This window comes from Desarmillaria tabescens (assembly GCF_030435595.1).
Source record: "Desarmillaria tabescens strain CCBAS 213 chromosome Unknown EV420scaffold_18, whole genome shotgun sequence".
NCBI lineage: Eukaryota > Fungi > Basidiomycota > Agaricomycetes > Agaricales > Physalacriaceae > Desarmillaria > Desarmillaria tabescens.
Genome location: NW_026848317.1, coordinates 243,390 through 257,837, shown reverse-complemented (window position 1 = coordinate 257,837; position 14,448 = coordinate 243,390). Strand labels below are relative to the sequence as shown.

General features: G+C 50.6%; 5 protein-coding genes across 5 annotated transcripts; 3 read left to right on the top strand and 2 right to left on the bottom strand.

Annotated features, from left to right (window-relative positions):
- Positions 1–35: 35 nt before the first annotated feature.
- On the bottom strand, positions 36–1,977 carry EV420DRAFT_1643104 (uncharacterized protein; the record flags this gene model as incomplete). Its single annotated transcript, XM_060477455.1, has 6 exons — positions 36–293; positions 345–713; positions 773–1,139; positions 1,197–1,567; positions 1,612–1,758; positions 1,825–1,977. The coding sequence occupies 6 exons, from the start codon at positions 1,975–1,977 to the stop codon at positions 36–38; spliced, it is 1,665 nt and encodes a 554-aa protein (XP_060330512.1).
- A 2,900-nt stretch (positions 1,978–4,877) lies between these two features.
- Positions 4,878–6,072, top strand: EV420DRAFT_385665 (uncharacterized protein). Its single transcript, XM_060481935.1, has 4 exons — positions 4,878–5,143; positions 5,212–5,381; positions 5,434–5,597; positions 5,653–6,072. Exons 2-4 carry the CDS (start codon positions 5,213–5,215, stop codon positions 6,004–6,006), a joined length of 687 nt encoding a protein of 228 aa, XP_060330511.1. The 5' UTR covers positions 4,878–5,143; position 5,212; the 3' UTR covers positions 6,007–6,072.
- Positions 6,073–6,697: 625 nt separating this feature from the next.
- Positions 6,698–8,336, top strand: EV420DRAFT_1544249 (uncharacterized protein; the record flags this gene model as incomplete). Its single annotated transcript, XM_060473229.1, has 3 exons — positions 6,698–7,198; positions 7,236–7,547; positions 7,588–8,336. Coding segments are annotated over 3 exons (1,404 nt in total), but the record flags the coding sequence as incomplete, so codon positions are not given.
- Positions 8,337–9,158: 822 nt separating this feature from the next.
- On the bottom strand, positions 9,159–11,530 carry EV420DRAFT_1748183 (uncharacterized protein). Its single transcript, XM_060480225.1, has 5 exons — positions 11,046–11,530; positions 10,825–10,979; positions 10,403–10,773; positions 9,547–10,345; positions 9,159–9,495 (listed from the first exon to the last, which is right to left on the bottom strand). Exons 1-5 carry the CDS (start codon positions 11,197–11,199, stop codon positions 9,238–9,240), a joined length of 1,737 nt encoding a protein of 578 aa, XP_060330509.1. The 5' UTR covers positions 11,200–11,530; the 3' UTR covers positions 9,159–9,237.
- A 1,488-nt stretch (positions 11,531–13,018) lies between these two features.
- EV420DRAFT_1544244 (uncharacterized protein) lies at positions 13,019–14,022 on the top strand. Its single transcript, XM_060473228.1, has 4 exons — positions 13,019–13,315; positions 13,364–13,488; positions 13,549–13,794; positions 13,849–14,022. Exons 1-4 carry the CDS (start codon positions 13,262–13,264, stop codon positions 13,913–13,915), a joined length of 492 nt encoding a protein of 163 aa, XP_060330508.1. The 5' UTR covers positions 13,019–13,261; the 3' UTR covers positions 13,916–14,022.
- The last annotated feature ends 426 nt before the right edge of the window (positions 14,023–14,448 follow it).

Here is a 14,448-nt window from a genome sequence, read left to right as displayed (position 1 = left end):
AATGATACATATCTTCATTCCTTTATTCCAATACATTACACGCCCAAGTACCACGGATCATCTTGTAGCCAATCAGCCTCCTCATTGTCGACATCCCACTTCGATCGCTCAGCAACAAACTTGATGTGCTTCTGGTAAGAAACGGATACAATGACCTGCAAGCGCCTCAATAAGGGCTCGTCGTCGCGTATGCGTTCAACACGCTTGACGATCGGGCCGAAATCATTCGTATGAGGGACCAGCCGCAAGGTTTGAAGATTTGAAAGGAACTTGAGCAAACACAGAAGTGGTTCCTGTCAAAACAATGAGAATGGTGCAATTCAATGTGCAGAAGGGATACATACCGTGAAGTCCTTATTCCCCTCCACCACGACACCCAAAATACGTAGGTTTACACATTTGGACACACTCACTACATATCCAGGGATATTGCCAAAAACCCAATGGCTGCCCCAACACGATATCAGCTGGAGAACCTCCAGAGTCCCGGAGTGACGCGGCACTACTTCGCTCAACACTCGCCTCGAGGTGTCTTCCCTATTGGTCTCTACTTCAAATGTTAACTCGGTCATCCCCTCGTTGGAGGCGAGGTAATCAACGACTGGGGAGGGCACACTGTGGCACCTGGGCGTGATGGATGGAATATATATCCCCTGTTGGGAGAGCTCCATCCAGAATCCGGCATAGGCATGGTAGAAATCGACGTTAGATATCTGGAGTGATCTCAGACCGCGAAGGTGGTGGAAAACGTGAGGGGCCGCGGTGATACTACCTTCAGCGATAGATGACGAAGCGGTATAGTTCTCGTCGCGTGCTTTGGAAACACGCGTTCTATGCCGGAGACGGCAAGACTTGTCCTTCTGTTGCCCCACCGATCAACCAAATGCAGAAAGACGTCGGACAAGTACTGATTATTCGCAAATACACGGGCGAGCGTCTTCTCGATTGTTGGGGTGGAATTGTTGGAATAGCCAGTTAGAGAGAACTTGCGGATATTTCGAATCTGTGATAAATGGGAGAAGTACGGAAGGGTGAACTCCGGGTGAGTCAGATGAAGGTCGAGGGAGGGCCGTTTCATCAGCCAAGTAAAAGTGTCTTCAAAAAGGTGTGGTGGTGCTTTGCGAGAACCATTGCTGATACTATGATCAAAGAAAAAATCAGTAGCACTCTCTCTCTTGAGGTGTGGCTGAACTTACCACAACGTGAATGCCCGTAAGTTGGTCAACGACGCGAACGCTCTGTTATGTAGCGCGCGAAATTCTGCTATGCCGCTCTTCGTCTGGAGACGTGGACGGGCCGAGGGTGGGTGGGTTTCTGAATTGCCACCCTCAGCCACGCGCCAATGAGTCGGGGGATGTTGCTCGGAATATGATCCCCACACACAAACTCTTAGCCGATAGATATAGCTCGCAGGCGTGTGGCTGGCGAGATATTGGAGGGCATCTTGATCGGAGTATCTTAAAGGGAGGATGAGATTGATCAAGACGGCTGAGAGCACGGTAGCTCGGAGCACGTCATTCAGCTGATGGCATACGAAACGCAGGGCTTTCTGGTCGCGTTTGGACAGCTGAAGGCGACTAATGAGATTGGTAGATAGATAGACGAGCTTACGAAGGATGCAATTTCCTGGAGTAGTTCACTGGGAAAACTGAGCAGGGGAGCAGGGCAAGGTTTTCCTAGACGCTTCACTCTCCCGAGAGGCGTTAGGACCTTGAGCCGCAACTTGAACTTGAGCTTGGAGAGGTGCATTGGTACGAACTAAAGACAAACAAAGTCAAAACAAAGTTGAGAAACCAACGAGAGAGCAAGCCACGTGAATCCCACCTTGGAAAGATAACCAAGACAAATTCGTCCCAGGCTCAATCGTGCTCCCAGTGGCACTTGTTGACAGAGATAATCCCCAACCAAAACTCGTCGTCCTCTGTCGCCTTTCGTTGCTCCACCTATAATGATCGAAACCTCGAAACTATCAGCCATAAGGACGCCTCGGCTTTTCCCCCTTGTTCTGTTATCGCAGATATCGGGCCATCATGAGCACTCTTTCGTCCATCACCAAGCCTTCCACTTTGCACAAATATCAGCCATGACCCCAAGGATTGTACCACCGATTTCCAGGATCGCTTGTCACTCCTGGTAACTAAGGCCAGCAGCGTGGAGCCTGCCATTGTGTGCAAACCGATATCGCAGGATAGGACCAAAATCGGTGGCGACAGTATCACCGGGCTACCATATTCCTTCCCAGCATCTCTCTGCTATCCTCATCGTACCCTTCAACACCGGCAAACCAAAAGAACCGTGCAGACGCTATGTCTTTCGATCGTGATTTCGAGTTGTTACCGTGACCGCTGTTCGAATCTCCCACCTTCATCCTATCCCCACGCAGATTCCGACGTGAATGTCCTGCTCACGACCGATGACTGCTACCCGGGAGGATCGCCACTGGACCACAGCACGCTGCTTTGCTGCCTATGCACACATACCGATCGCGGGACTCGCATGTCAGCCCAAACGCACACCTTTGCCACTCGTGGAATAAACACGGTCTCCTGATCTCCATCTTTCCTATAAGGTCCACGCGTAACGTTGCCGATGCCCGATGCCCGAGACTGCAGTCGCACTAACTGTTAACCCGGGACGATCTCTGCGACAATCATGCTATTACTCGAGGGCTACTACACTGGTTCCCTGAACATCTACTGCCTCGAAAAAGAAAACAAGACATGCAAATCTTCCTCGGCAAACACAAAGACAGAACGCGACGCTGCCTTTTCCGGTCTGTCTTCTTGGCAATGTTATGCCGACCGTTATCTTGACTTGATGCCTCTATGCGCAGCCAGTGTTTGGTATCCCGTTCACGATTAATGACTAGGATCTGGGAGGATCGCATATGAATCGCAGCACCTAGCTTTGTTGCCTGCGAGCATATATCGATCGCACAACTGGCTAGTTGGCGTAATTGCCGATCCTGGAATAGTCACGGTATCCTGCTATCTGCACGTCCACGCAGGACGTTGCTCATGCTCGATGCATATCTCGAGAGGATCCGGCCTACTGTATCACCACAGCCAGACCTTGCTACCACGTAGCCGTCTCTGTCCTCAGTCCTTCGGTATCGCACGACTTCTGCATCAACCCGCAACCCGCACCATCTTTCGGAAATTATAAACGTCTTTCCTCGATGGCTGTCGTTGCCGAATCCCTCCTTCCCTATTCTTATGGTAAACATCTATCCATGATGCATCCTCGTATGCTTCGGCGACCTCGACAGACGCAAATCGAAGACAAAAAACGTCATATCGTAAGCAAAACAAAAGAAGGGTGCAGACGCCGTTTCTTCGGTACTGCCTCCATTCTCATGGGATGGTACAGAAAATGCTGGTGCTTCACCATATGCGTTTTCGTCGTTGATGATCTCGTCAGGATCGATAGTCAGGACATGGGAGGTCGAAGGGTGCTAGATATGGGGCCTGTCTGATCGGGTGGAGTGCTTTGGGCATATGCTTCTTCGTCCTCGTATCGACCGAGCTCCAGCTTGTTGCGATGTCTGGGAAGAATACCAAAGGCGAACTGGCTAAAGGATATGGCGTTCCTTCGGAGCACAGCACCTCTACCTGTCGCCTGAGTGCATAGATCGAGTGTAGGACCAATGTACCAGCCTAACACCAACCGTTATGTCCCTCGGAACTCGAGAAGTTTCTTGATTGCCTTCAGTCCAAGTAATTTCAAGCAAAGCGACGCCGACGCAGATGGTGAATGTCGACGAACATGTGTGGGTCTGTGATTTGCCTATGTTCATCTGATGGCGTTGCGCGCATCAAAGAGGAAAGAGAACCAGAAATATGATCTCCTTCGACCCTTCTGTGGTCTGAGAGTCATCATGCATCGTATGTGAGGATATATGGCTATTCCTCCGAACGAGGCGAATCGGAAAAGATTCTTTTTGCGCTGAAACCCGCGTAGAGGCCGCTTCCTTAGGCTTGCTATCGATCATCGCGTCTGCCGGTATTTCACTGAATCATTTGCTGGACTACATTCACCGGAACTGATGACACTGTGCATGGTTAGTGATGAAAGTATGAAACCGAAAGGTGGACTTACGGATCTGGGTTATTTCCTCAACGGATCTCCGCGTCGTGGATATCAAGAGCAGCGGACAGTTCTTGGCTCAGCTTTACGGGATGGCTGGTGCTCTATAGACTGTCGGCCTTCCTAGGTTCGCTACGTTCCTTCGACGATCGTCTTACGGGATCTACAGTCGTCAAAGTCAGACAAGGCTGTGAATTTGTAGGACGTGGATTACCGGCGGTACCTACTGCAACCATTTTATGTCTCCCCACATGAGAACTGGAGGCCGACTGTCCACTTGTTATGGGACCTTTGACGAAAGTGATCGGCTAACCAAAAGCAGTCTGTTTTTGGACGTGGTCCAATACCCTCTTGACACCTTTCTATTCCTTCTCATCGTGTCAAACTCGAGGAGAACAGAGACAAGGAGAATGCAGAGAAGCGCTACGTTGGCGTAAACGAAGATAATAGTCAAGGCGAGTGTCCCAATCATGGCGTTCGGAAGAAGCTGAGCCTTAGCGAGGCCTCTACGCTACTAGATAGTACACCTTGATATACAAGTTCAGGCATCTCACCCAGTCAAATGCATGGTGAGCACGTACAAGTCCAGATACTGAATCCTCAACATACATCCCTCGCCGACCACTGTTTACAGGTGGATAAGCGTCATTAACCCCGCTCATCATGACGAACGTTTTGTGCCGAAAATATTCAGAAATAAAGTCCTATCCATAGGACGTAGGAGATGATGACGGAGGACGGCATGGAGGAGGGAAGTCAACAAGATGGATGAGTCAGCGTCAGCGACTCTCTGGAATTTCATCAACGATCAAAATTATGCGCCTAGCTGCCCAGCTACTAGTACCTGGCTAACAATGTCTGTCAGTGGTACTCCTGTATCCATTATATCTTCCTTGCCTTGGACCGCGGATTCACGCAGCTATCCTGGGAATATCACCAATCATGACTTTTTTATGCTGTGGAAAGGAACTGTGCGGACTGATTGATACGTGAGAATGCGTCGCCAGTGTCCAGTCATAGCACCTATTTTTCCTTGACAGCTACCGTATCATCTAAAGTGAGCTGCTCTGTCATTTTCTATGGACTTCGATTATACTGACTTGCCAATTTGTGTCGTCTTATTAGTATGCCAGAAACCAACGAGAATTGTGTGGAAACACCTCTGAATCAATCTTCAGCAGCTGGGAATCATGTCAGTTCAACAGCTAATCCTGAAGATCCTAATGCTCAGAGAAACCCTCCAAGCGGGACGTTTTTTGGAATGAGGAAGAATCAGCCGTCGTCGTGGGGAGTCGGTGTGTTCAATTGCTTCAGATTTTCTGCTGTGACATACTCAATTGACTTCAGGCGCTACTCCACGCGACTATAACGCGCGCTTCCCTCTCGATCCCTATGGCCAAGAGATGTCTCGTAATGCACGGATATGGTCCATCTACCTTGACGGAGCGGCCGATTTTGACGCCAATATGTTGGCAGAGTGGCGGGATACTATTGATGTCCTACTTGTTTTTGTATGTCTCAGATTTCCTTTGAAAGTGGGTCCTCGAAGGTCTAATACCATCACAGGCCGGTCTCTTCTCTGCAGTACTGACAACATTCGTGGTCCAAACGTCGCAAAACATGCAGCCAGATTACAACGAGGCATCTGCGCGTCTTCTCTTTGAAATCCTCAAGGTCACTATGTCGAACGGTTCCCAGTCCTCTATTCCCTCCTCCCCTACTGCATTTCTCTCTCCCAGTCCTTCCAACGAGTGGATGAACAGCTTGTGGTTCATGAGTCTGATGTTCAGCCTCATCACTGCCTTGGTTGCCGTTCTGGTCAAACAATGGCTCCACCAATATGTCGCCGTCGTCTCCAACAGCTCTGCACGCGACCGTGCAAGAATCCGACATTTGCGATATGCTGGACTGCAGACGTGACAGGTGCCGATGATCATCGGATTGCTTCCGTTCCTCCTCCAAATATTAGCTTTCGAAGTTTTAGGGTGAGTGAACTTCAACAACTAGGTAGTAGTATTTGGTGGTATTATTTTCTGAAGTTACAGTTTTTGGGTACCTCAGCCTATAGTTCAAAAGGAAGGCTCTCACCATGGGTAGACCTTTTCAAAGCAAGGTAACATTCTTACATTCAAACCTAGACAAAAATTCCCACCCAATTGGAACCTACAGTAAATATTCAATTTGCTGTTTCATTGACCGGTAAATAACTGTATTGGGCAGCACGATTCCGTTTTTGCTATCCTGATCTGGTTAGCGGGCTGTGCTGCTCCACCTCAGAGACATCGCTCAGTCATCTTCGCAAGTGCGTCTCGTTTCTCTTTTGCTGCCTTCCCGTACTCAATTTCTCGTCTTGTCCTCTCTTCCTCCAGTGATCACCACTGCTTTCGTCTCTACCTGCATCGCGGTCGCCATAGCTGACAGGCACGACTCAGAGATCCGCTCCCCTCCTACGACCACTTTCTCGGGCTTTAGCCTCAGTAATTCCCCCGCCGCAGAGCTCTTCCCTTACGCTCCCGTCCCCTCTGTCCAAGATGGAGGCCAAGTTCTACTACTGCCGGCCTGCCCTCTGCCCCGGTCTTAGTCGCTCGCACTAGCACCACTCCGTGGGAGGCGCCCTACTGGCCCGGAGGCGTACCGGAATGTCAAGGAGCTCCGCCCCGTCGGCAACCACGCGCTCAAGGAGGCCTGGGAAGGCAACCTGGCTCTCAAGCTCCACGCCCTTCTGGACTCGATGAAGGTGAAGTGGACTAGCACTGACGTCGTCCGCATCGGGAACAGCGGAGAGTCTTCCGCCCCCGTCATCCTCTGGATCGGCGTGATGCCCGCATCTCTCTCCGGCAATGACGGCGTCGTCGTAGCCTCCAAGTGCCGGGAGCTTCTTGTAGAATCCAATATCGCCGACGTCGACGTTGAGATCCGCGAGTCGGTCGTTACCCGCTCGGCCGGTCCCAAGCTCCTCACGTCCACCTACTCTTCCGACTCCACCGTAGATGTCCGCGAACCTCTTACCACTACGCTCGGTCTCCCCATCTGTGCTCAGTCTACACCTTGGGTTCAGGGTACTGGCGGCTTCTTCATTACTGAGGGCGGGAATACCGAGAGGCTCCTCCTCGTCACCTGCTCGCCACGTCGTCTTTACGCTGGACAAGAACGAGAATAAGCACTTCGAGCGTAAGAACGACAGCCAGCGCCGTTATAACGTCAGGCTCTTCGGCGATGCGGCGTTCAACAAGCACCTCAAATCTATCAAGGCCGAGATCAGAGGCAAGGCAATTATCGCCCAGCATCAGGAGAGACGTATTAGGGCGGTTGAGGGGAAGAACAACCTGGCAGCGAACAAGGAGCGCAAGAAGGCCCAGGCCGAGTTGGACGAGGTGAAGGAGGCGATGGAAGAGCTCAACACCTTTTACCAGAACGTTTCGACTCACTGGGCCACCCCGGAGAGCCGCGTTCTGGGCCATGTCATCCTCTCTCCTCCCATCAGGCGTCGGCAGCAGTGAGGGTTATACTGAGGACTGGGCCGTCATCGAGGTCGACGCCTCCAAGGTCGACGTGAGCAATTTCAACGGCAATGCCATCGACCTCGGTACCCACATCCCAGCCGACGAGTTCACTTGTATGATGTGCCCCAATCCCCGGAATCCCCATTCCTTCGTGTATCCGGACGACCGTCTTCTGAGGCTCAAGGGCACTATTCCGGACGACGAGATGCGTCACCCGACTGCACTCGACCAGAACGACGACCCATGCCTTATGGTGATCAAGCACGGTAACACCACCAACCTGACCGTCGGCCGTGCCAACGACATTTGCTCCTACGCCCGTAACTACTACAACGATGACAAAGCCGAGACTTCCAAAGAATGGGCCATCCTCCCGTTCGACTCCAAGTCCGGCCCCTTCTCGGCCAAGGGCGACTCGGGTTCTGTCATCGTCGACGGCCAAGGGCGCATCGGCGGCCTCCTCACCGGCGGTGCTGGCGCCATGTCTTCCTCAGACATCACCTACGCCACGCCCATCAGCTTCCTCCTCAAGCGCATGCAAGAAAACGGACTCCACAAGCCCAACATCAACCCGGTCCTCACCGCCTAGACGCATTCACCAGATTGACTCCCAGCGTAATTCAGCAATTTATCCTGGAGACGCTGGCGGTCTCTGTACTTGACCCTTGTGACGTACTCGACCTTTTGTGACGAAATGATATTGTGACTTAGTGTGTTTTAACTTACGTGCGATGGACTGAAGCGTGATGTCTAGGTAAGGTCGACTTGGGCACCTAGTACTCTAGAGCTGCGGGGGACTTGTCGTGATTAGCGGCTTCGGATACGACTTCTCTCTTGACAATTTTGCCGCCGTGACTCGCTTATATGGTTTCGTTCTCAAGACTTCATCGCTATGATTTCGCCCATCCGATCTCGACTTGTTCAACTTCGTTCGAAGACTTCGTTCTTAAAACTTCACCCTTGTGACATTGCCAGTATGAGCTTTGCCCTTACCACTTTGCTCATACAACTTCGCTGTAAACACTAAGTTGCTCGGCTCCTGTTCCAAGTCCAACGCTGAACAGGGTCTCTCATCAGTCGTTCGACCATCCTTTTATCCTCGACAACGTCGAACATCTTGTACATTCGACGACGTTGATCAGCGATATCCCTCGAATATGACGCGAGAGTGCTAATGGTCGTAGTTCCAGGTAGGCATCTAGTGATGCTTGTTCCGTTGAACGCAAGGTTAACTCAAACATGGAGGCGCGCCAGTCACCCGCCGCATCGTATATGTTATAAGATGTTAGTTATATCATCAGCTCAACAGGAACAAGACAAAGCCCTAATAAGACAGGTGTAAATGATACAATAATACATATATCCATTCATTTACTCCAATAAGTTACGTGCCCAAGATGGAACCAGCAAGTGCATAGCGAAGAAGAGAAGGCGATAGATCTACCGCCTTACCACCCCGACGCCAAGGCAAACGGGAAGGTGGTCGCGACGTGGTTTGCACTGAGCTCAGAGAAGCTCGTTTGTTAAAATGCATAGGAATGTAGAACAGAAAAATGGACGAGATATATACAAGTAGCAATATCCCACCATACGCTAGCGTGTAGGATTACGGTACATCACATACCAACAGGATTCAAAAAAAAAAAAGTTACGTGCCTAAAAACCATGGATCATCTCGTAGCCATTCAGACTCTTCATCATCAAGATCCCACCCCGATCGCTCAGCAACAAACCTGATGTGCTTCTGGTAAGAAACAGATACAATGACCTGCAAGCGTATCAATAATGGCTCATCATCGCGTATGCGTTGAATACGCTTGAAGACCGAGCCGAAATCATTCGTATGAGGGACCAGCCGCAAGATTTGAAGATTCGGAAGGTACGTCAGCAAAAGCAGAAGTGGTTCCTGTCAAAACGATGAGAATGGCGCAATTCAATGTGCAGAAGGGATACATACCGTGAAGTCCTTATTCCCCTCCACCACAATACCCAAAATACGCAGTTTCACGCATTTGGACACACTCACTACATATCCAGGGATATTGCCAAACACCCAATGGCTGCCCCAACACGACGTCAGCTGGAGAACTTCCGGAGTCCCGGAGTGACGCGGGACTACTTTGCTCAACACTCGCCTCGAGGTGCATTCCCTGTCGGTCTCTACTTCAAACGTTAACTCGGTCATCCCCTTGTTGGAGGCGAGGTAATCAACGACTGTGGAGGGCACACTGTGGCACCTGAGCGTGATGGAGGGAATATATATCCCCCGCTGGGAGAGCTCCGTCCAGAATCCGGCAGAGGTATGATGGAGATCGACATTAGATATCTGGAGTGACCTCAGACCGCGAAGGTGTTGGAAAACGTGAGGGGCGGCGGTGATACTACCTTCCTTCAGCAATAGATGACGAAGCGGTATAGTTCTCGTTGCATGCTTTGGAAACACGCGTTCTATGCCGGAGACGGTAAGACTTGTCCTTCTGTTGTCCCACCGATCAGCCAAATGCAGAAAGACATCAGACAAGTGCTGATTATTCGAAAATACACGGGCGAGCGTCTTCTCGATTGTTGGGGTAGAATTGTTGGAATAGCCAGTCAGAGAGAACTTGTGGATATTTCGAAACTGTGATAAATGGGAGAAGTACGGAAGGGTGAACTCCGGGTGGGTGAGATGAAGATCGAGGGAGGGCTGCTTCATCAACCAATTAAACGTGTCTTCTACAAAGTATGGAGGTACTTTGCGAGAACCGTTGCTGATACTGTGACCGAGGAAAAAATCAGTGGCATGATCTCTCTTGAGGTGTGGCTGAACTTACCACAACGTAAAAGCTCGTAAGTTGGTCAACGACGCGAACGCTCTGTTATATAGCGCGCGAAACTCTGCTATGTCGCTCTTCGTCTGGAGACGTGGATGGGTCGAGGGAGAGTGGTTTTCTGAATTGCTACCCTCAGCCACGCGCCAGTGAGTCGGGGGATGTTGCTCGGAATATGAACCCCACACACAAACTTTTAGCCGATGGATATAGTTCGCAGGCGTGTGGCTGGCGAGATATTTGAGGGCATCTTGATCAGAGTATCTTAAGGGGAGGATGAGATTGATCAAGATGGCTGAGAGCACGGTAGCTCTGAGCACGTCGTTCAGCTGATGGCATACGAAACGCAGGGCTTTCTGGTCGCGTTTGGACAGCTGAAGGCGACTAATGAGATTGGATACTGGTATATGGATAGACAAGCTTACGAAGGATGCGATTTCCTGGAGTAGTTCAGCGGGAAAACTGAGCAGGGGAGCAGGGAAAGGTTTTCCTAGACGCTTCACTCTCCCGAGAGGCGCTCGGAGCTTGGGCTTCAACTTGAACTTGAACTTTAGCTTGGAGAGATGCATTGGTTTACGAACTAAAGACAAACAAAGTCAGAACAAAGTTGAGAAACCAAGGAGAGAGAGAGCCACGTGAATCCCACCTTGGAAAGATAACCAAGACAAATTCGTCCCAGGCTCAATCGTGCTCCCAGTGGCACTTGTTGATAGAGAGCATCCCCAACCAAAACTCGTCGTCCTGTCGCTTTGTGTTGCTCCACCTATTATAATGATCGAAACCTCGAAACCGCAAGCCATGAGGATGCCTCAGCTTTTCCTCCTCATTCTGTTATCGCAAATATCGGCTCTTCCTGTCATGGGCACTCTTTCGCCCACCACCAAGCCTTCCGCGTCGCAAAATCAGTTGCGACCCAAGGATTATACCACCAAATTCCTGGATCCCTTGTCACTTCTGGTAATTAAGACTACCAGCGTGGAGCCCTGTCGTCGCGCGCAAACTGATATCCCGGGGTAGGACCAAAATCGGCGGGCGACAGCATCACCGTTCCTCGAGGGCTATCATATTCCTTCTCAGTATCTCTTTGCTATCGTCATCGTACCCTTCGACAACAGGAAACCAAAAGAACCGTGCAGACGCCACGTCTTCCGATCGCGTTTTCAAGTTGTCACCCTGACCGCTGTTCGAATCTCCCACCTTCATCCTACCCCCACGCAGATTCGACGTGAAATTTCTGCTTATGTCTGATAATTGCTACCCGGGAGGATCGCCACTGGACCGAAGCACGCTGCTCTGCCGACTATGTGCACATCGATCGCGGGACTGGCATGCCAGCCCAAACACGCACCTTTGCCGCCTGTGGAATAAATACGGTCTCCTGATCTCCATTTTTCCTAAAAGGTCCACGCGTAATGTTGCCGATGCCCGATGCCCGAGACTGCAGTCGCGCTAACTATTAACCCGGGACGATGTCTACGACAATCATGCTGCTACACTGATTCACAGAGCATTCATTGCCTCGAAGGAGAGAACATGGCAAGCTTCTTTTCACCTGAAAACCCAAAGACAGAGAGCGAGGCAGCCTTTTCTGCGCTGTCTTCTTGGCTAATGTCACGTTGACTGTTATTTTGACAAGTTGCCTATATGCGTGGTCGGTAATTAATGTCTAGGACCTGGGAGGATCGCATATGAATCGCAGCAGATCGCAGCGCCTAACTCAGTTGCCTGCAAGCGTAGAGCGATCGCACAACTGCCAAGTCGGTGTTACCGCCGATCCTGGAACGAGTACGGTATTCCTCTATCCGGAAATCCACACAGGACGTTGCTCATGCTCAATGCCTGTGGAAACAAGTAGGTCTTGAGACAAATCTGGAACCCTATGTCCTCGCCGAACGTTGTGGAACTGCGCGTAAGAAAGAGGGACGAGACTCGAGAGGATCCGGTCTACTCTATCACCCCAACCAGACCTTGCTACTACGTAGCCATCTCTGTCCCCAGTCTTTCAGTATCGCTCGACCTCTACATCAGCCACAACCCACTGCACCATCCATTAGTAACTATATTCGTCTTTCCTCGATGGCTGTCACCGCCAAATCCTTTCCTCCCCGTTCTTGTGGCAAGCATCTTTCCATTTTATGCGTCCTTGTACGCTTCAGCGACATCGACAGACGCAAATCGAAGGCAAAAAAGTCATTGTCGTGAGCAGATCAAAAGAAGGGTGCAGGTGCCGTTTCTTCGGTGCAGAAAATGCTGGTACTTCACCGTACGCGTTTTCGTCGTTGATGATCTCGCCAGGACATGGGAGGATGAAGGGAGCTAAATATGGGCCTGGCTGATCGGATGGAGTGTTTTGGGCGTATGCTTCTTCGTCCTCGTATCGACCAAGCTTCAGCTTGTTGCGGCACCTAAAGACGAGCTGGCTAAAGGATAGGGCGTTCCTTCGGAGCACAGCACCTCTACCTGTTGCCTGGGTGCATAGATCGAGCGTAGGACCAGGAAACCAGCCTAATCCCCAACCCTTACGTCTCTCGGAACGAAAGAAGTTTCCTGCTCGCCTTTAGTCCAAGTAGTTTCGAGCATAACGACGCCGACGCGGATGGTGAATGTTGACGAACGTGTGTGGCTCCGTGATTTGCCCTGTGTTTATCTGATGGCGTTATGCGCATCAAAGAGGAAAGAGAACCAGGAGTATGATCTCCGTTGACCCTCCTGTGGTCAGAGTGTCATCGTGCTTCGCATGCGAGGATATATCACAACTCCTCTGAACGAGGCCAATCGGAAAAGCTATTTTTCTTGCTCGAAACCTGCGCCGAGGTCGCTTCTTCAGGCTTGGTATCGATCATCTCACCCTCCATCCTCTCAATGAAGCATTTACTGGACTACCTTCACCAACACCTTTCGCCGGCTTTGATGATACTGCGCCTTGTTAATGACGAAAGGTATGAAACTGGCACGAGGACTTACGGATCTGATTTCCTAGACCGGTCTCCGTGCCGTCGATATCAAGAGCAATGGAAAGTCCTTGGCTCAGCTGTGCGGGATGGCCGATGCACTATGGACTGTCAATCTCGATGTTCATCTTCCGGGATCTACAGAGGTCAGGGTTGGTCAAGGTTATGAATCTGTAGGACATGAATTACGGGGCGTACCTCTGGAACCATGTCTTTTCTCCCCGCTGAACACAGGAGGCCGGGACACAAGTATAACAGCTCCACTTGCTACGACAATCGGATATCCTCCTCCCAAGGCTTTGTCGCATGGCCTGTGGCTTCTGTTCTATCCCATCATATTGAATTGAGGAGAAGGGGAGCTGTATTGAGGTCGGTATGCCGGAAGCGCTACATTGGCGAGCATCATGGAGTTCAGAAACTTGGCAACACGAGGCTTCCGTCCACCTGGACCTACAAGTTCAGATGTCTCAGCTAGTCAAGTGCACAGTAAGTACGTACGTGTCGGCCCTTGTACGTTGAATCCTTAGCATGCATACGTCTATCGTTGGTCATTGTTTACAGGTAGACCAGTGTCGCTAAACTTTCCGTGATGAGCATTTCAGGCCAAGAATATTCAGATAATGAGGTGCAATTCTTGCGACGCAGGACATGCTAAGCCAGGACGGCAGGTAGATGATGGAGAGAAGGCAAGAAGATGAGTCAGCGTCAGTGACTTCTACTCCAGCATCAACGATCAACGATCACTACGCTGTGTCTGCAATCATGCGCCTTACCTACTGTAATCTGCCATGGGCTACCTTTTGGAATATCACCAATAATCAACTTTTATGTTACGGAGCAGGTCAATCTACGTCCCTGATTTATACGTGAACAGGCGGTGCCTTTGACGAGTCGGTGTTCACCGCCTTTCAACTTGACAGCAACTATATTTTCCAAAGTGAGTCGTTTGCTGTGGATATCAACTGTACTAACTTGGGCCCCATTGCTTTACTAGTATGGAAGACGCCGGTGAGAATTGTGCAGAATTACCTCCGAATCAACCTTCTGCAACTGGGGGTAATGCTCGTTCAAGAGCTAACTCAGGAGATCATAATGCCC